Source organism: Ranitomeya variabilis, chromosome 5, assembly GCF_051348905.1.
Source record: "Ranitomeya variabilis isolate aRanVar5 chromosome 5, aRanVar5.hap1, whole genome shotgun sequence".
NCBI lineage: Eukaryota > Metazoa > Chordata > Amphibia > Anura > Dendrobatidae > Ranitomeya > Ranitomeya variabilis.
In genome coordinates this window covers 680,392,011-680,413,576 of record NC_135236.1, presented here as the reverse complement: position 1 = coordinate 680,413,576, position 21,566 = coordinate 680,392,011, and the positions used below count along the sequence as shown (strand labels likewise).

The window sequence follows — 21,566 nt, the reverse complement described above, 5'->3', positions numbered from 1 at the left end:
AGCAGTATTATAGTAGTTATATTCTTGTACATAGGAGCAGTATTATAGTAGTTATATTCTTGTACATAGGAGCAGTATTATAGTAGTTATATTCTTGTACATAGGGGCAGTATTATAGTAGTTATATTCTTGTACATAGGGGCAGTATTATAGTAGTTATATTCTTGTATATAGGAGCAGTATTATAGTAGTTATATTCTTGTACATAGGAGCAGTATTATAGTAGTTATATTCTTGTACATAGGAGCAGTATTATAGTAGTTATATTCTTGTACATAGGAGCAGTATTATAGTAGTTATATTCTTGTACATAGGGGCAGTATTATGGGATCTTCCATGTAAAGTGTTGATGATGGGAGCTGTCGGTCCTCGGGTTTGCTTGGAGTCTGACTCCTGTGATAAGTCTTATATCGCGATTCTGGTGACATGATGCGATGCACCCTTTGTGTGCCATAGCTGTCGGTGCAGATCCCATTAGGCAGATGAGGGGCCGGTAGGAGCCGCTCGGGGGGCGGTGATCGGCTGTGATTGGTCGCTGTAATCCGTGGATCGGATCGTGCAGATTATCTGAGATCAGACACAGCCGGAGTCGGAGCGGCAGGAAGAGAAGTTTTTCTGGGGTCTCTGCTGCCCAGTGTCGCCCACTCATGGCCTGAACCCTCGGGGGGAAGATGTGGGGCAGTCGGTGTCGGGCGCTGCTGCTCGGGCTCCTGCTGCAGGGATGTGCGGGGCCCCGACACAAGGAGAAGAGGAGGACGGAGATCCCCCCGGACACGTGAGCGACCACTGGGTGCTGATGCCCCTCTGTCTGCCCCTGTGCCCTGTAGATGCCCCTCTGTCTGCCCCTGTGCCCTGTAGATGCCCCTCTGTCTGCCCCTGTGCCCTGTAGATGCCCCTCTGTCTGCCCTTGTGCCCTGTAGATGCCCCTCTGTCTGCCCCTGTGCCCTGTAGATGCCCCTCTGTCTGCCCTTGTGCCCTGTAGATGCCCCTCTGTCTGCCCCTGTGCCCTGTAGATGCCCCTCTGTCTGCCCTTGTGCCCTGTAGATGCCCCTCTGTCTGCCCCTGTGCCCTGTAGATGCCCCTCTGTCTGCCCTTGTGCCCTGTAGATGCCCCTCTGTCTGCCCCTGTGCCCTGTAGATGCCCCTCTGTCTGCCCTTGTGCCCTGTAGATGCCCCTCTGTCTGCCCCTGTGCCCTGTAGATGCCCCTCTCTGCCCCTGTGCCCTTTAGATGCCCCTCTGTCTGCCCCTGTGCCCTGTAGATGCCCCTCTGTCTGCCCCTGTGCCCTGTAGATGCCCCTCTGTCTGCCCCTGTGCCCTGTAGATGCCCCTCTGTCTCCCCCTGTGCCCTGTAGATGGCCCTGTAGATGCCCCTCTGTCTGCCCCTGTGCCCTGTAGATGCCCCTCTGTCTGCCCCTGTGCCCTGTAGATGCCCCTGTGCCCTGTAGATGCCCCTCTGTCTGCCCCTGTGCCTTGTAGATGCCCCTGTGCCCTGTAGATGCCCCTCTGTCTCCCCCTGTGCCCTGTAGATGGCCCTGTAGATGCCCCTCTGTCTGCCCCTGTGCCCTGACAGCTTGCCAATCTTGTATAAGTGCCCACCTGCCCACTGCTGTATCCTTACAAGTAGATGCCCGTGTGCCCTCCGCCAGCTGCCCGCTTGCCCCTGTGCCCTATGTCTGCCCACACTCTGCCCTGCTCTGTCTCTGCGTTTCCTCTGCTGGCTTCTTGCCTTGTCGCCCACCTTCCCTAGCTCCCTCCGTCCTATAACCTCATGCCCACATTCTCCTCATGTTGCCCAGTTTGCCCCCTGCCAGGATCACTTGCCCGCCCTGTCTTCTCTTATTCGCCCCCCATGTCTGACTTTTTCCCCCCTTTAGTACCCTTGTGGCCCCAAATATTGCAGAACTTCAGATGCCAGCATTTTGTACCCAGTAGAAGTTTCTTCTGGGATTTGTAGTTCCCCCTCACTCATATACGGTGTCATTGGGTTATGCAGAGCCATGGCGAGGGTGCTGGGTGGTGGCACATGGCAGAACCTTTACCACCTATTACGTGCCAGGCGTGGGGGGCAGCACAGTCAGGCTGTTGTGGCCCCTGATTGCCGCCTCTGGCCCCCAGACGTCTCTAGATCCGCAGTCAGTGCCAGATATTGACGTGTGCCATGCGGTGCCCAGCAGGAGCCCTGTGCCAGCCAAGATGTGACTTCATTTCCCCCGAGGCACAGATCATTCATACGACTTGTCCTAGTGCCAGGGCGGTGGTCCGTACCAGGTGGGCAGCCATGGCACAGGATGGCTCCGATATCTGCCAGGGCTGCATAGCCTGAGATTAGAAGGAAGCCTGTTTTTCCTGTTTCCTCCGGACAGCGCCTCTCTTGGTTGTGGTTGTGTCTGGTATTGCAGTCATTCGTGAGCGTGGCACCTTTACCATTGCAGCTGTGGTCCATACTGGCATCGCCGGGGCCCTATTTTTGCCGCTCTACCTGCCTTCCCACCACCTACATCTTTGCCGCCACCATCTGCTGTCACCCACCTGTGTGCCCACAAGCCGTGCCAGTGCCCCTTAATGGGACTGTGGTTGTTTTGCATCTAAGTGCAATTTATTGCTCTCTGTTATCAGCCGTTTCATCCTCGGTCGTGTTCTTTGGTGGGATGAGCGGATTCCTCCGTGACATTTACATCCATCTTAGAACGCTCCTGGACTTTTGGCAACTTTTGAGTTAAAGGCCCTTTGCGCCCCCCATCTGTCCCCCCTGAGTCAGTAAAGAGTTAATATGTGCCAATCCGCTAATGGTGTGGGGGAGACATCACGTACCGCTCGGGTTTAACCCTTTAAGTGTTTGCTGATATGAGCAGTAGATGGACGCCGTGTCATCGGGCACTTACCGTGGGACAACGACCGCCGTCGTGTTAGCTGGGTGTCGTGGGCGACTGTTCCCCAGCTCCATTCACCTTTTTTCACCATTTCAGTTCCAGCAATCCTGGGGTTAATGCGGTTTACCTGGGGCCGGGTTAACCCCTCCTGCGCCGCCCCGTCAGCGCTTCCTTCCCATATGTGATGTTTCCCTAAGTTGTTTTTCAGCGAGATGGGAATTTTTTTTTTCATTTTTTTTTCATGTATCTGAGCATAAAAACATAACTTGGCAGCTCTGGAGGGAGAACCGGCTGTTTACTGCCTACATCCTGCGAAATCTCGGCTCTGCGCGCGGAGCGGGGAGGTGTGCGAGGCAGAGCCACAAACCCAACTGGGACATTTGGCGCAAACTCAGACGTCGGGGACATATACGGGGGGATGCGGGCGTTCATAGCAACGCTGCAGAGCTTGGCGCCCGGACCGCCGCGTCCTCTCATTCCTCTGCAGTCGGGAGGAATCGCGCACTTTTGCATGTTTAAAATAAAAAAAATGTTTAAAAAAATTTACTTCTGGAAAAGCTGCAGTGTCGTAAAAATCAGAAAACCACGAAAGGCAACTAAAAAAAACATGCAAATGAAAAAGTGACTGATTTAGAAGGATTTACCCCAAACGTGGCAGAAATGCAGCGATAAGTCGGCTCCGGCCGCCACGTGCGTTCCTAATTATCCCTGATTTTCCAGATCTCTGCTTGCTGTCAGTGAATGCGACGACTCTCGTAAATTCCCCCCGTTCCCCGTCATGACCTAATACTGAGGGTTTGTCATAATGTGTCCGGTCTGGACGTAGATACATCCCCAGCACAGTCCTGTCTCCTGGTGCTTTGTTACAATGTATCAGCATCTGTATCTCACTGTCTAGACTGGAAACAATTGTAACAAACCATCAGAAGTAATAGAATTGGATGGAAGCAAGTTTTCGGTAAAATAGCACCATGTCTGTCTCTGGTGACCCCCGTTGCAGCAGCGTCTGCCTCAGGTGACCTCCATTGCAGCAGTGTCTGCCTCAGGTGACCCCCATTGCAGCAGTGTCTGCCTCAGGTGACCCCCATTGCAGCAGCGTCTGCCTCAGGTGATCTCCATTGCAGCAGTGTCTGCCTCAGGTGACCCTCGTCGCAGCAGCGTCTGCCTCAGGTGACCCCCATTGCAGCAGCGTCTGCCTCAGGTGACCCCCGTTGCACCACGTCTGTTGCAATAGCGTCTACCTCAGGTGACCTCCGTTGCGCCACGTCTGCCTCAGCTGACCCCCACTGCACCACGTCTGCCTCAGGTGACCCCCGTTGCAGCAGCGTCTACCTCAGGTGACCCCCCGTTGCAGCAGCGTCTAACTCAGGTGACCTCTGTTGCAGCAGCGTCTGCCTCAGGTGACCCCCGTTGCGGCAGTGTCTGCCTCAGGTGACCCCTGTTGCGGCATGATCTGTCTCAGGTGACCCCCGTTGTGGCAGCGTCTTCCTCAGGTGACCCCCGTCGCGACAGCGTCAGCCTCAGGTGAACCCCGTTGCGGCAGCGTCTGCCTCAGGTGACCCCCGTTGCGGCAGCGTCTGCCTCAGGTGACCCCCGTTGCGGCAGCGTCTACCTCAGGTGATCCCAGTTGCTGCACGTCTGCCTCAGGTGACCCTCTCCCTGCAGGAGCATCTCCTCCTCAGGTGACCCCCCATAGCAGTGTATCAACCGCAGGTGACCATTGTTGCAGCATGCCTGCCTCAGGTGACTCTCCCTGCAGCAGCATCTACCTCTGGTGACTCTCCCCCCCACAGTGTGTCTGCCTCAGGTGACCTCCGTTGCGGCAGCATCTGCCTCAAGTGACTCCTGTTGAGGCAGCGTCTGCTTCAGGTGACACCCGTTGCGGCAGCGGCAGCCTCAGGTTACCCCCATTGCGGCAACGTCTGCCTCAGATGACCTCCGTTGCGGCAGCGTCTGCCTCAGGTGACCCCCGTTTCGGCAGCATCTGCCTCAGGTGACCCCCGTCGCGGAGCGTCTGCCTTAGGTGACCCTCTCCCCGCAGCAGCCTCTGCTCCTCAGGTGACTCCCCGCCGCAGCATCTCCTCCTCAGGTGACCACCATTGCAGCAGCGTCTGCCTTAGGTGACTCTCTCCTCGAAGCAGCCTCTCCTCCTCAGGTGACCCTCTCCCCGCAGCAGCGTCTCCTCCTCAGGTGACCCTCTCCCCGCAGCAGTGTCTCCTCAGGTGACCCCCATGGCAGCATCTCCTCAGGTTACCCTCTCGCCGCAGCAGCGTCTCCTCCTCAGGTGACCCTCTCCCCGCAGCAGCGTCTGCTCCTCAGGTGACCCTCTCCCCGCAGCAGCGTCTGCTCCTCAGGTGACCCTCTCCCCGCAGCAGCGTCTCCTCCTCAGGTGACCCTCTCCCCGCAGCAGCGTCTCCTCCTCAGGTGACCCTCTCCCCGCAGCAGTGTCTGCTTCTCAGGTGACCCCCGTTGCAGCAGCGTCTCCTCCTCAGGAGACCCTGTTGCAGCTCATCTGCCTCAGGTGACCCTCTCCCTGCAGCAGCGTCTCCTACTCAGGTGTCCCTATCCCTGCAGCAGTGTCTCCTCCTCAGGTGACCCTCTCCCTGCAGCAGCGTCTCCTCAGGTGACCCTCTCCCTGCAGCAGCGTCTCCTCAGGTGACTCTCCCCACAGCAGCATCTAATCCTCAGGTGACCCTCTCCCTGCAGCAGCGTCTCCTTCTCAGGTGACCCTCTCCCTGCAGCAGAGTCTCCTCCTCAGGTGATCCTCTCCCTGCAGCAGCGTCTCCTCCTCAGGTGACCCCCGTTGCAGCAGCGTCTCCTCAGGTGACCCTCTCCCTGCAGCAGCGTCTCCTCCTCAGGTGACCCTCTCCTCGCAGCAGCGTCTCCTCCTCAGGTGACCCTCTCCCAGGAGACCCCCGTTGCACTCATCTGCCTCAGGTAACCCTCTCCCTGCAGCAGCGTCTCCTCCTCAGGTGACTCTCTCCCCGCAGCAGCATCTAATCCTCAGGTGACCCTCTCCCTGCAGCAGCGTCTCCTTCTCAGGTGACCCTCTCCCTGCAGCAGAGTCTCCTCCTCAGGTGATCCTCTCCCTGCAGCAGCGTCTCCTCCTCAGGTGACCCCCGTTGCAGCAGCGTCTCCTCAGGTGACCCTCTCCCTGCAGCAGCGTCTCCTCCTCAGGTGACCCTCTCCCTGCAGCAGCGTCTCCTCCTCAGGTGACCCTCTCCCCGCAGCAGCGTCTCCTCCTCAGGAGACCCCAATAGCAGCATGTCAGCCGCAGGTGTAGCTACTATTGGAGACATACCGGACCCTTTAGTCATTAGATCTCAGGGTCAGAGTTTCCATTCTCCCATCTTCCATTATTTCCTCAGCTGGTTATGTCATTAATGGCATCTCCCATTGATCGGCGGCCTCCATTTCTATACTCCCTTTCTATAGCTGGGTTGAGGGTTTCCCCAGTGTAACCTCGTTACCTCGGCCAGACACCATTACTCCACGTTATAATATCCATCTCAGGAAGAAGTCGTTGTAGGGTGATCACTCAGCGTGCGGAAACGATCGGCCGTCTTTAACTTTATTACACAGATCACTGCAGCCATTTTGGAAGAAACTAATGGAAACGCAGCATATGAGGAATAGCAACGGATATTTAACCGAAAAGTCTGGTGTTCCATCTGTATCTGTGTCCCCCAAGATCCTCGTGCCCCCCGATGAAGTAGAGAGGCCTGTGTGCCTCATCAGCCACCAGGGCGTGGGTGCCATTCATCCTCTGCACCTACATAGCAGATCTGTGCCATGCAGGACGGTGTACAGCGGCTGCCATTCAGATATATAGGACTGTGCAAAAGTTTTAGGCAGGTGTGGAAAAAAAATGCTGCAAAGTAAGAAACTTCCAAAATGGAAGTGAATGAACAAATGAGAAATCTTACCCACAGGTTATGGAGGATCTCGGCAGGAGGTTGATGAAACATCTTGGAGGACTGAGCCCAGATCTTCTGTGTATGATGCTTGAGCAGATCCTTCATGTGATCCCAGACAGACTGGATGGTATGAGATCAGGGCTCCAGGGCTGGATGATCACCTCCAGGACTCCTCATTCTTAATGACATTTCTTCATGAAGATGACTTCTCCAAACAGTTGATGATGTGTAGTTGGGTCCACTAGTCGCTGCCAGTCCTGGGCTGATGGCACTGCTGGACATCTTCCGATATCAAAGGGAAGTAACATAGTGTATCATTCATCTGCTGCACTAAGTTTCCTTGGCCGATTACTGTGTCTATGGTCCTCGACATTGCCCATTTGTTGTTATACTCAGTGCTCAGAAGTCCAAGCAGATACTTATCCATCATGTAATACCATCAAGAGACATCTGTTTGGCTCCAAATGTATTCTGCAGCCGGACAACGATTCCCGACATCCAGCCAATGCCATTAAGAACGAGGAGTCCTGGAGCTGATGATCCGGCCCCACAGAGCCCCAAGCTCACATCATCCAGTCTGTCTGGGATCACATGAAGAGACAGAAAGATCCGCACAAGCCTCATTCACAGAAGATCGGGGGTCAGTTCTCCATGATGTTTGGAAGAACCTCCTGTCGAGTTCCTTCATAACCTGTGTACAGGTGATGAGAAAAAGTGACGGAGGCGCTGGGCGGTCACCTGATACTGATGATGGAGGCGACTGGTGGTCACCAGATACTAATGATTAAAGCAACAGGCGGTTACCGGATACTGATAATGGAGGAGATGGGCAGTCAGCAGATGCTAATGATGGAGGCGACGGGCGGTCACCAGATGCTGCTGATGGAGGCGACAGGCAGTCACCAGATGCTGCTCATGGCGGCGACGGGCGGTAACAAGATGCTGATGATGGAGGCGATGGGCGGTCTCCAGATGCTGATGATTAAGGCTACGGGCAGTCACCAGATGCTGATGATGGAGGCTACAAGGCGGCCACCAGATTCTGATGATGGAGGGTTAATGGGTGGTCAGCAAATACTGATGATGGAGGGAATGGGTGGTCACCGGATACTGATGATGGAGGGGATGGGCGGTCACCAGATACGGATGATGGAGGTGACTGGCGGTCATCAGATACTGATAATGGAGGTGACAGGAAATCACCAGATACTGATGATGGAGCCGATGGGCGGTCACCAGATACTGATGATGGAGGTGACAGGAAATCAGATACTGATGATGGAGGTGGCGTGCGGTCACCAGATACTGATGATGGAGGGAATTGGAGGTCACCAGATACTGATGATGGAGGTGACGGGCGGTCACCAGATTCTGATGATGGAGGCGACAGGCGGTCATCAGATACTGATAATGGAGGTGACAGGAAATCACCAGATACTGATGATGGAGGGAATTGGAGGTCACCAGATACTGATGATGGAGGTGACGGGCAGTCACCAGATTCTGATGATGGAGGTGACGGGCAGTCACCAGATTCTGATGATGGAGGCGATGTTCGGTCACCAGATACTGATGATGGAGGCGATGTTCGGTCACCAGATACTGATGATGGAGGCGACGGTCGATCACCAGATACTGATGATGGAGGCTACAGGCGTGGTCACCAGAAACTGATGGGATTTATATTTCTTCTTTGTTTGTTCCCTTTTGTTAATTGATTACATTTTGATAACATGTTTACCACACGGTAACATATAACGGTACCACCACCGTGCACTTCAGTATGACCATTACCAAGAGTGAGCGTGTATCTAATCCTGTCCGGTATGATACTGTCAGCTGGGCTGTGTATCTAATCCTGTGATAGAGAACCTCAGCACTATACGTCATGGAGGCAGTGATTATGGCGGTGTGGTCGGTATTGGGCTGCTGTGTTCTCGCTGTTTTCAGGATCTTGGCTAGTTATATTTTTTGTTTTGCACTGTGTAAATAAAGTTTGTTGAAGTGACACTTGCACACATTGTGTTCATGTTACCATACAAATGTGATCTTGTTGCCTAGAGCAACCAATCAGAGCTCAGCTTTGATTTTGTAAACGACTTTAGAAAAATGAAAGCTGAATCCTAATTGGTTACTATGCGCAACATGGCCACCTGGTAACTGAGGCCTAGTATGTCACCACAGCTTTCACTCTCTTCAATAAACTTTATTTATAATGTGACTTCGGAAAATGTTTCCCCACTAGTTTCTTATTTGAGGTTCCTGTTGGGATGTTGACACGTCATTAACAACGTCTTTTTTCTTCTTAGGGTGAAGCTTTGGGCAGACATGTTCGGCAGTGAGATGTACACATTGGTCACTAAGTACTCGGGCTCCCTACTCTTACAGAAGGTCGGTGAAGGCGCACGGCCGCCATCTCTTATTATTGTAATGTATGTGAAGGTGATATGTGCAGTAGATAATGTGCAGCGTATATGGAGGGGGGGGCAGAATCAAACTTCTTACAAATCCGTCTGTCCCACAAGTGGCAGCAAATTTTCTGATCTCACAAAAGCCCTCTGGAAATTAGCAATTCTCAGTGGTCCCGGTATATAACATCCGGCCCCTCGTTCCTCCCACCCAGTGTGTGACATCCTGCCCCACTGCTCCGGTTTATTAACATTCAACCCCTCGACCCCCACTGTGTAACATCAGGCCCCATCGCCCCCCCGATGTATAACATCTGACCCCCTTTCCCCTGCCCGTTGTATAACATCCAGCCTAATTGCCCCCTGGTGTATAACATCCGGACCATTTCCCCCATTGTATAGAATCCAGCCCCAATTGCCCCGGTGTATAACATCAGACTCCACCGTCCCCCTGGTGTCTAACATCAGGCCCCATCGCCACCCCCAGTGTATAACATCAGGCCCCTTTCCCCCGTTGTATAACATTAGGCCCCATTGCTCCGGAGTATAACATCAGGCTCCACTGTCCCCCTGGTGTATAACATCAGGCCCCATCGCCCCCGGTGTATAACATCAGGCCCCATCGCTGCCCCCCCAGTGTATAACATCAGGCCCCATCGCCCCCCGGTGTATAACATCAGGCCCCATCGCTGCCCCCCCAGTGTATAACATCAGGCCCCATCGCTCCCCCCCCAGTGTATAACATCAGGCCCCATCGCCCCCCGGTGTATAACATCAGGCCCCATCGCCCCCCCAGTGTATAACATCAGGTCCTATCGCTTCCCGGTGTATAACATTCGTCCCCTTGCTCCCCGGTGTATGACATCCGTCTCCTCGCCATTTCGGTTCCCTTTGATACCAGATTCTGTAATACAAAACCGTTCATGACATTTCTTCTTCGTGAATCTTCCCCCATCACCTGTGATGTGAGTGATATTATTGAGCAATTTAAGTTAACTCAGCCACAAAGTGGAGACCCCGTAAAAGTACAGAGTTCTGAGGGAACCAACGCTCTGCTGACCCCATAACTGCAGAGTACTGACCTCCTCTGGTATTAACATTAGAACAAACACTGTGCCCCTGCAAGGAGCTTCATGGCCGAGCAGCTGCATGCAGCCGTACATCACCAAGCACAATGCTGAGCGTCGGATGGAGTGGTGTAAAGCCGCCACCACTGGACTCTGGAGGAGACGTGTTCTGTGCAGTGACGGATTGCAGTTCTCTATCTGCGTCTGATGGAGGAGTCTGGGTTTGGTGATTCCAGGAGAACGTTACCCCCTGACTACATTGTCCCCCCTGTACAGATGGTGGAGGAGGATAATGCTATGGGGGATGTTATCAGGGGGCGGCCTCGGACCCTCCGCTCCAGTGATGGGAAATCCTAATGCTTCAGCACAAGACATTGTGGACATAGCACGTAAATCCATATTTACCTTTTTTTGCTTACAGTGTAGTCTTTATAGTATTCTGTGCAGCAAAAAAGATATAGGCCCAAGCGGGCTAGACGCAGACATGTGCCCCACATTCGCCAGACTGCGCTGATGATGTGTCAAGGGATTAAGTGGGTCACATGACCTCTACGAGGACAGCTAGGCCGGCCGGATTAAGAATAACCAGGGACGGGATTAGTGCGGCACACACGTGCCATGAGCCACACTGCTGTCAGTGTGTTCCCGCAGCGCAGTGTTCCCGCAATGCAGTGTTCCCGCAGCGCAGTGTTCCCGCAGCGCAGTGTTCCCGATGCGCAGTGTTCCCGCAGCGCAGTGTTCCCACAGCTCAGTGTTCCCACAGCGCAGTGTTTCCACAACGCAGTGTTCCCGCAGCGCAGTGTTCCCGCAGCGCAGTGTTCCTGCAGCGCAGTGTTCCCGCAGCGCAGTGTGCCTGAAACGCTGTGTTCCCGCAGCGCAGTGTTCCCGCAACGCAGTGTTCCCGCAGCGCAGTGTTCCCGCAACGCATTGTTCCCGCAGCGCAGTGTTCCCGATGCGCAGTGTTCCCGCAGCGCAGTGTTCCCACAGCGCAGTGTTCCCGCAGCGCAGTGTGCCTGAAACGCAGTGTTCCCGAAATGCTGTGTGCCCGTCTGGAGATCGTACACTACAAATGTATCACACGAAGACGATTACATGGGCAGGGAGACGCACGGCCGGCGCTCAGATCCCTGCTCACAGATTTGCAGCTGGAGGATTAGTGTTTGCTCTTTTCTGACATTGCTGTTCAGTCGTCCTGTTCCTAGGAAAGTTGGGTGACACATTTTATGGCTGTCATTGGGCTCCCATGAGGGTTTTGTTACCCGGCTTTCCTAGATCCTTGGCCGCTCTATCAGTTTGCATCAAGATTTTTCATAAATGTGCAATAAAGGAAAATAATTTGAATAGAATTTGTAAGAATCTGACAAATGAGGACAGTGATTAATATCTCTATATATAGGGAAAATCCCGTATGTCAGGGAATGTAAGGGTTTATCATCTCACTATATAGCACTATATACTGGGGGATTAATAGGTCACTACAGAATCACGTAATCTGACAGAACGTGATCTCCACGTGGGTCTCCTGCCAAGTGCTGTCCAATAAGCCTGTGCTGCAAGAAATCTGCCCTCACTAATGATGGACGACGCACTGCTGTATTCATAGTGCGCCCCCCCATCATACATATGTTCACATGTCCTATCAGTCTCTGCAAATAATAAATGTAACCCTTCCTCAGCTCAGTATATTACGATTTGGCCGGAGTCACACTACAGCGAGATACGGCCGAGTGTCGCAGGTTAAAAACAAGCTCTGGCACCGGCACTCCGGAGCGGAGCGTGCAGCTCCATGTATTGATATGCGGCCGCACGCTCCTCTCCGGAGTGACGGCGCCAGAGCTTTGTTTTAACCTGCGAGACTCGGCCGTATCTTGCTGTGTGTGATCCCGGCCTAATACTGCCCCTATGTACAAGAATATAACTACTATAATACTGCCCCTATGTGCAAGAATATAACTATTATAATACTGCCCTCTATGTACAAGAATATAACTACTATAATACTGCCCCTATGTACAAGAATATAACTAATATAATACTGCTCCTATGTACAAGAATATAACTACTATAATACTGCCCCCTATGTACAAGAATATAACTACTATAATACTGCTCCTACAGTATATACAAGAATATAACTACTATAATACTGCTCTTATGTACAAGAATATAACTACTATAATACTGCTCCTATGTACAAGAATATAACTACTATAAAACTGCTCCTATGTACAAGAATATAACTACTATAATACTGCCCCTATGTACAAGAATATAACTAGTATAATACTGCCCCTATGTACAAGAATATAACTACTATAATACTGCTCCTACGTACAAGAATATAACTAGTATAATACTGCCCCTATGTACAAGAATATAACTACTATAATACTGCTCCTACAGTATATACAAGAATATAACTACTATAATACTGCTCTTATGTACAAGAATATAACTACTATAATACTGCTCCTATGTACAAGAATATAACTACTATAATACTGCCCCTATGTACAAGAATATAACTACTATAATACTGCCTATATGTACAAGAATATAACTACTATAATACTGCCCCTATGTACAAGAATATAACTACTATAATACTGCCCCTATGTACAAGAATATAACTACTATAATACTGCCCCTATGTACAAGAATGTAACTACTATAATACTGCCCCCCTGTACAAGGATATAACTACTATAATACTGCTCCTATGTACAAGAATATAACTACTATAATACTGCTCCTATATACAAGAATATAACTACTATAATACTGCCCCTATGTACAAGAATATAACTACTATAATACTGCCTCCTATGTACAATAATATAACTACTATAATACTGCCTCCTATGTACAAGAATATAACTACTATAATACTGCTCCTATGTACAAGAATATAACTACTATAATACTGCCCCTATGTACAGGAATATAACTACTATAATACTGCTCCTATGTACAAGAATATAACTACTATAATACTGCCCCTATGTACAAGAATATAACTACTATAATACTGCTCCTACAGTATATACAAGAATATAACTACTATAATACTGCTCTTATGTACAAGAATATAACTACTATAATACTGCTCCTATGTACAAGAATATAACTACTATAATACTGCCCCTATGTACAAGAATATAACTACTATAATACTGCTCCTATATACAAGAATATAACTACTATAATTCTGCCCCCATGTACAAGAATATAACTACTATAATACTGCGCCTATGTACAAGAATATAACTACTATAATACTGCCCCTATGTACAAGAATATAACTGCTATAATACTGCCCCCTATGTACAAGAATATAACTACTATAATACTGCCCACTATGTTCAAGAATATAACTACTATAATACTGCCCCCTATGTACAAGAATATAACTACTATAATACTGCCCCTATGTACAAGAATATAACTACTATAATACTGCTCCTATGTACAAGAATATAACTACTATAATACTGCTCCTATGTACAAGAATATAACTACTATAATACTGCCCCCTCTGTACAAGAATATAACTACTATAATACTGCCCCTATGTACAAGAATATAACTACTATAATACTGCTCCTATGTACAAGAATATAACTACTATAATACTGCCCCCTATGTACAAGAATATAACTACTATAATACTGCCCCTATGTACAGGAATATAACTACTATAATACTGCCCCTATGTACAAGAATATAACTACTATAATACTGCTCCTATGTACAAGAATATAACTACTATAATACTGCTCCCTATGTACAAGAATATAACTACTATAATACTGCTCCTATGTACAAGAATATAACTACTATAATACTGCTCCTATGTACAAGAATATAACTACTATAATACTGCTCCTATGTACAAGAATATAACTACTATAATACTGCCCCCTATGTACAAGAATATAACTACTATAATACTGCTCCTATGTACAAGAATATAACTACTATAATACTGCTCCTATGTACAAGAATATAACTACTATAATACTGCTCCTATGTACAAGAATATAACTACTATAATACTGCTCCTATGTACAAGAATATAACTACTACAATACTGCCTCCTATGTACAAGAATATAACTACTATAATACTGCTCCTATGTACAAGAATATAACTACTATAATACTGCTCCTATGTACAAGAATATAACTACTATAATACTGCTCCTATGTACAAGAATATAACTACTATAATACTGCCCCCTATGTACAAGAATATAACTACTACAATACTGCCCCCTATACTTTGGTTCAGTCCCCTGTGAATTTCTGGCGGCATTCAGTCTTTTTGGGTTGGGGTCTATCAGCGCGGCACATGTAGAATTGGCGATCTTTGCTTCTCCTTGCAGCAGCTCCACATCTGTCAGATTGGGGGGCATCTCCTGTGTACAGCGCCATCTTCAGGTTGTTACTTGGGTTTTGCTCTGGGCTCAGGCTGGGCTGCTCCATAACTTCCATCTCCTTCTGGGTAAGCCGTTCTCTTGGTGGTTTGAAGGTCGCTTAGGGTCATTGTGCTGAAGATGATATTCCTCTTCATCTTCAGCTTTTTAGCAGAGGCCTGATGGGTTTGATGCAGAACTGACTAATATTCGTAGTGTTCATAACTCCCTCCACTTTGACTAAAGCCGCAGTTACAGCTGCCGTAAATAAAACAGCTCCTTAGCACAATGCTGCTTCCACTATGCCTCACTGTGGGGATGATGATCTGGTGATACACGGTGTTGGCTTTGCACCATTTGAAATTATGTCCAAAACTTTCCACCTTGTTCTCATCAGGCAAAACATGTTTCCTGCTTTTGTCAGACTTGATGGAGGTTTTCATGCATATTTTTCTGTGTAATAAAAGGCTTCCATCTTGCCACCTGACCCCACAGGACGAACATATGAAGAATGCAGGAGATTGTGGTCACATGAAGGACACTACCAGGACTGACCAGAAGTTCCTGCAGCTCCTTTAATGTTGCTGTTGGACCTCTTGGCATTGCCCGGAATAATTTTCCTCCAGTCTTTTAATCAATATTTTGGGGACGTCCACTTCTTGATGATGTCTTCACAGTGTTTTCTGATACATCTAATGCCTGGGAAATGTTTTTGTCCCTTCTCATGGCTGACTACTTTCCTCAGTGAGATCCTTTGCTGTGTTGTCAGCTGTTTATGGACCAGAAAATATCAGGAAAATCCTCCCTAGAACTGCAACGCTTTCTCTGGGGTTAATCAGAATCGCTGTAAATGATGGCGGCCGAGCACTGACTACTATGTAACATGGGAGGAATTGTGATTGGCTAATACTTAGCACAACCACAGTCCCAATTATAAGGGGGTGCTCACACTTACGCAATCACACATTAGTGTAATTATTTTTTATGCTCCTGACAGAAGTACAAGGACGTGGAGCCCACGCTGAGCATCGAGGAGGTGGATGGACTGGAGCTGGTCAGGAAGTTCTCAGAAGAGATGGAGAGCATGCTGCGGAGGAAGGTGGTGGCGGTGGAGGTAGCAGCGTTACATCTAATATTCGCTTGTTCCTCTTTGTTTGCCTCCATGTTGCAGACATTTTTCTCTCTTCTCTAGGGACATGCTGGCTATTTAGCAGGTGTCAGATTATCAAACATTTCATAGCTGCATTCACAATTCTGAGCTGACATCTCCCAGCATGCCCTTCCTGCTCAATGTCTTCATTCACAATTCTGAGCTGACATCTCCCAGCATGCCCTTCCTGCTCAATGTCTGTATTCACAATTCTGAGCTGACATCTCCCAGCATGCCCTTCCTGCTCAATGTCTGCATTCACATTTCTGAGCTGACATCTCCCAGCATGCCCTTCCTGCTCATTGTCTTCATTCACAATTCTGAGCTGACATCTCCCAGCATGCCCTTCCTGCTCAATGTCTGCATTCACATTTCTGAGCTGACATCTCCCAGCATGCCCTTCCTGCTCAATGTCTGCATTCACAATTCTGAGCTGACATCTCCCAGCATGCCCTTCCTGCTCAATGTCTTCATTCACAATTCTGAGCTGACATCTCCCAGCATGCCCTTCCTGCTCAATGTCTGCATTCACAATTCTGAGCTGACATCTCCCAGCATGCCCTTCCTGCTCAATGTCTGCATTCACAATTCTGAGCTGACATCTCCCAGCATGCCCTTCCTGGTCAATGTCTTCATTCACAATTCTGAGCTGACATCTCCCAGCATGCCCTTCCTGCTCATTGTCTTCATTCACAATTCTGAGATGACATCTCCCAGCATGCCCTTCCTGCTCAATGTCTGCATTCACAATTCTGAGCTGACATCTCCCAGCATGCCCTTCCTGCTCAATGTCTGCATTCACAATTCTGAGCTGACATCTCCCAGCATGCCCTTCCTGCTCAATGTCTTCATTCACAATTATGAGCTGACATCTCCCAGCATGCCCTTCCTGCTCAATGTCTTCATTCACAATTGTACCTACTTGGCGAAAACTTACCCTTGTTGTTTGGGTTGGCTATTATGTATTTGGGGTTGTGAATGATCGGGCATGTTGTATTTCATTATGCCCAATCTTTTATTTGCCTTTTCTTTCTCTATAGAGACTGGTGGAGGCGGCAGAAGAAGCGGATTTACGCCACGAGTTTAATTCATCCCTGGAGGTGAGTGATCCTTAGTTACGTCACTTCCTGTCGGCCATATTAACACATACTGAGCCACGTGTTCTGTCATCTGGTCACCCATCTTTACCCAAGTGTTAGACCCTGTCTGATCATCGGGTATGAAGGTTCCTAAGATTTCCTGATAATCGTGCAGTATCAACAGGCCGCCGATCACCCGATGTATATTGAGGAAATGATTATCATGCTTACTTATAAATCATCGTTCTCGGCAGCACATCGTAGTGTGTAACCAGGCGATGAGCTGCCGAGAGCAGTTAATGTGCACATTCACATGTAATGTTTCAGATGCATTTATTTCTGCATGGCAAACTGAGACTGTGGCCAGAAAGCCGCAGCGGAAATTGTGTATTTTGCTACATTTTGTATATGGGGCACTTCATTGCTAGAGCAAGACCCCTCAGTGCCCGTTGCCCATTTATTGCGATACTGGCGGGCACACGGGTCTCCTGACCCAAACTTGACAGCCCACCAGGGGATCATGTTCGCGGGTCGGTCCGTGCTTGGACATCAGAATTCGGCCTTGGTTGTTGCTGACCTTCTCATGTCATCAGTCCTGAGGGAGTGTCTGCAGTCTGTGTCCAGACTGTGACCGCCGCAGCTCTCTCTGCCCCTCTCCCAGCAGCACTTAATTCCCCAGTCGCTTGGGAATCCCCCCGTACTTGTCATCGCCACCCCCGCTAACAAGACTTGGCAATAATCTATAGTTGGCAACCACTTCTGTGCCAGGAGGAACATTGGGCGTTTTCCTAAATCTAGGCTAAAGGCGAGTAGGAGGAGAAGCTAGCTACTTCCTGCATGGAGCCTCCGGCAAACTTGCATCTTCTTCCCCCTGGTATTAATGAATATTGGGTTACCGGCGTATCATCAGCCCTTTCATCTCTTCGCAGTTCGAGTACTATAATTCCGTGCGGATTAACGAGAAGGACGACAATGATAATTACGTGGAGCTGGGGAACGAATTCATCCTGGAACATAACGAGCACTTTAATAATCTGATGGTGAACACGACCCTCAGTAACGTCCAGCTGCCCACCAACGTGTATAACAAAGGTGAGCGCCCCCCGCAGTAGGGGAGCAGAGCTGCGCACAACCACCTGCGCTCCATACTGCCCTCTGCTGGGCAGGTGGAGCATAGCAAGGTAACTTTTATTTCATAATTATTATTTGCAAGGCTAAAAAGTCATTTTTGTATCTTTTTACGGTATATCATAAATTTCAGTGCGAGAAATATATATGTATTTCTTATTCTAGTGCAGTGTGAACACTACACCTCCCACAATTCAACACAGCACTCCTTCCCAAAAGTGTTGGCACCCTTGAAATTGTTCCAGAAAATGAAGTGTTTCTCCCAGAAAATTATTGCAATTACACGTTTTTGTTATTTGCGTGTTTCTTTCCTTTGTGTGTCTTGGAACAAGGCAAATTGGATCTAATTTCACACAAAACCCCCAAAAATGGGCCAGACGTAATTGTTGGCACCTTACCAAAAGTGTGGGTAAACAACTTTGTTTCAAGCATGTGATGCTCGTTCAGACTCACCTGTGGCAAGTAACAGCTGTCGACAATCTGAAAATCACACCTGAAACCAGATAAAAAGGGGAGAAGTTGGCTCAATCTTTGCATTGTGTGTGTGTGTACCACACTAAGCATGGAGAACAGAAAGAGAAGAGAACTTTCCGAGGACTTCAGAACCAAAATTATTGCAAAATATCAACAATCTGAAGGTTATAAGTCCATCTCCAGAGATCTTGATGTTCCTTTGCCCACAGTGTGCAACATAATCAAGAAGTTTACAACCACTGGCCCTGTAGCTAATCTTCCTGAATATGGACATCAGAGAAAAATTGGTGAAAAGTTGTAACGCAGGATAGTCCGGATGGTGGATAAGAGCCAATCAAGGTCCACAAAAATCCTGCAGGCTCAGAGTGCATCAGTGTCAGCGCACACTATCCGTCCCCATGTGAATGAATTGAAACTATGGTAGAAGACCCCGGAGGACCCCACTGCTGATGCAAAGACATAAAAAGCTAGACTGCAGCTTGCCAAAATGAATGTAAGAAAGCCAAGATCCTTCTTGGAGTGTCTTGTGGACAGATGAGACAAAGAGATTTTTGGTAAAGCACATCATTCTACTATGTACCAAAAGCAGAATGAGGCCTACAAAGAAAAGAACACAGTACCTACAGTCAGACATGGTGGAGGGTCACTGATGTTTTAGGGTTTTGCTGCCTCTGGCACTGGGTGCCTCGACTGTGTGCAAGGCATCATGAAATCTGAAGATTACCAAAGAATTTTGGGTGGCACTGTAGTTCCCAGTGTCCGAAACCTGGGTTTGCCTTCTAGGTCATGGGTCTTACAATGGATGTTGGGAGAAGGTAAATATGAGACCAGGAGCAGTTTACAAAAGAAGAGTCCAAGATCCCTACTCTGAGGATGAAGAAGCTTGTGGATAGTTATAGGATGTGACTGATTGTAGGGATTTATTCCAAAGGGGGCAACCAAATATTAACCTGAGGGTGGCAACAATTTTGTCCAGCCCATGTGTGGGGTTTTGAGTGAAATTATGCCCAAATTGCTCTTTTTTTTTGCATTGTTCCAATACATACAAAGGAAATAAACATGTATATAACAGAACATAGGAAATTGCAATAATTTTCTGGGAGAAATATTTCATTATCTGAAACAATTTCAAGGATGCCAAATAGATCCTGACCTATCAGTGAAAGCTTATTTCATGATTTTAGATCCAGATATCCTGAACGGGGTGTACATGTCTGAGGCATTGAACCCCGTGTTTGTGGTCAACTTCCAGAGAGACCCCACGCTCACCTGGCAGTATTTCGGCAGCTCCTCCGGCTTTTTCCGCCTCTATCCAGGTAAGAAGGATGAATTACCTGGATAATTCCCCCAATCCAGGTCCCTTCCATTCACTGACAGCAAGCAGAACTGAAGCACAAATTCTATTGGAAAGTTACAGAATTTATCTTTTCGCACTGATTGTGTTTTTTAAGGCATCAAATGGACCCCGGATGAAAACGGGGTGATCTCATTCGACTGCAGAAATCGCGGGTGGTGAGTACGACAGAGCTTCTATTTTTTCTTGTCTCATCATAAATCTATAACTTCATAGATTAAGCTTCTTATTACAGTAAATGAAATTCAGATCAAAGTAAAGAATTTACAAAAATAAAGTTCATAAGGAGCAATTTAGGTACCCATTGCGGTACCCTTATGTAGACCCTTGTATAGACACCAAAGACTATCCTATCAGACTATGCTTCCTGTGAATGGTGGGAGTTGTTGTCCCCCTGCAGCTAACTCAATAACTGTGCACCCTTTATTAAAGGTACATTCAGGCGGCCACTTCTCCAAAGGACATTGTGATCATGGTGGACATCAGTGGTAGCATGAAGGGTCTGCGGATGACCATCGCCAAGCACACGATTAACACTTTGCTGGACACCCTTGGCGAGAACGACTTTGTTAACATCATTGCAGTAAGTCTGTATGAGTGTTAATATAAAGGGCAAGTGTTTATAAGGTCCTTAATATACCCCTTAAAATGGTATATATTGTAGGGATATGCCATTGATGTGATTGGTGACAGTTCCATCTCTTGCTCATTTTTTTCCCCTTTTCTCCAGTACAACGACTACGTCCATTACATCGAGCCTTGCTTTAAAGGGATTTTGGTGCAGGCGGACAGAGATAATCGGGAGGTAAATCCATGCTTCTTTCATTCTTCTGTAATTTTAGGTTTTCATCTTTCATGGCACCTAAAATGGAGCAAATTTTGCTGATTTTTCTAAATAATAATCGTTCTGTGTGCACAGCTTCTATGCAGGCTTATGCGTCTCCATGGTAACAGACTACAACAAACTCTATGTAGTCTGATCCTGTATTTTCTCTTTCTCTTTCTGTCCTTCTCCCCAGTTTAAGTAAGTGGGGGAGAGATGAAGGGGGTAACCCAGACTGCACAGGGCTTGGAGATTGTTACCAGGGAAACACGTAGGTCTGCATAGGAGCTGTACATAAATCCAGAAATGCCTTCTCTGTGCTCATGATTCTTCTAGGTCCCAGTATATCCCAGTATATCGCTGCTTTCATTCCGTTCTCTCCCTTTATTTGCAGCATTTCAAACAGTTGGTTGATGAATTACAGGCAAAAGGTGTGGGCACCGTCAACAAAGCTCTTATCGAAGCATTTAAAATCCTGAAGGAGGTACAGTACCTTCACCTATCTGGGTATTTAAGGGTTTCCTTAGTTTAAAGGGATATTCCATTCTATTTACTTCAAATGCCATAAATATCTGATAGATGCCGGTTGAACTTTTAGCATTGCCGACTCCCGCTCGGATATATCCTCAACTTCCATAAAAGTGCTTGGAGAGAACTTTAGGAAAGGTGGTGCAACTTTACCAGATGGGGTGCGGTTGACAAATTTCTCATAAATTTCATCACGATAGGCACACATAATGAATTTGGCACTTTTTACTCCTGCACACTTTTCAAAATTGCCATTAAAAATGCTAGTCTTAATTAATCAAACCCTAGTAGTCTCTGGCTCGACCTATCTACTTGTGCTGGTAGACCTCAGTGAAGAGGAGACGGTGCATGCAT

At 48.2% G+C, this 21,566-nt stretch overlaps 1 protein-coding gene across 2 annotated transcripts in view; it reads left to right on the top strand.

Moving 5' to 3' along the window:
• Positions 1–547: 547 nt before the first annotated feature.
• The window catches only part of CACNA2D4 (calcium voltage-gated channel auxiliary subunit alpha2delta 4), a 134,178-nt gene continuing 113,159 nt past the window's right edge, over positions 548–21,566 (top strand). Inside the window, exons 1-10 of one of the 2 annotated variants that reach the window (XM_077267057.1) lie at positions 548–775; positions 9,097–9,178; positions 15,674–15,790; positions 16,867–16,926; positions 17,835–17,997; positions 19,692–19,823; positions 19,959–20,019; positions 20,294–20,444; positions 20,592–20,666; positions 21,079–21,168. In XM_077267057.1, the coding sequence (XP_077123172.1) occupies positions 672–775; positions 9,097–9,178; positions 15,674–15,790; positions 16,867–16,926; positions 17,835–17,997; positions 19,692–19,823; positions 19,959–20,019; positions 20,294–20,444; positions 20,592–20,666; positions 21,079–21,168 (1,035 nt within the window). In that variant the 5' untranslated portion in view covers positions 548–671. The remainder of the gene's footprint in view (positions 776–9,096; positions 9,179–15,673; positions 15,791–16,866; positions 16,927–17,834; positions 17,998–19,691; positions 19,824–19,958; positions 20,020–20,293; positions 20,445–20,591; positions 20,667–21,078; positions 21,169–21,566) is intronic. The other variant, XM_077267058.1, reaches the window with a different exon arrangement.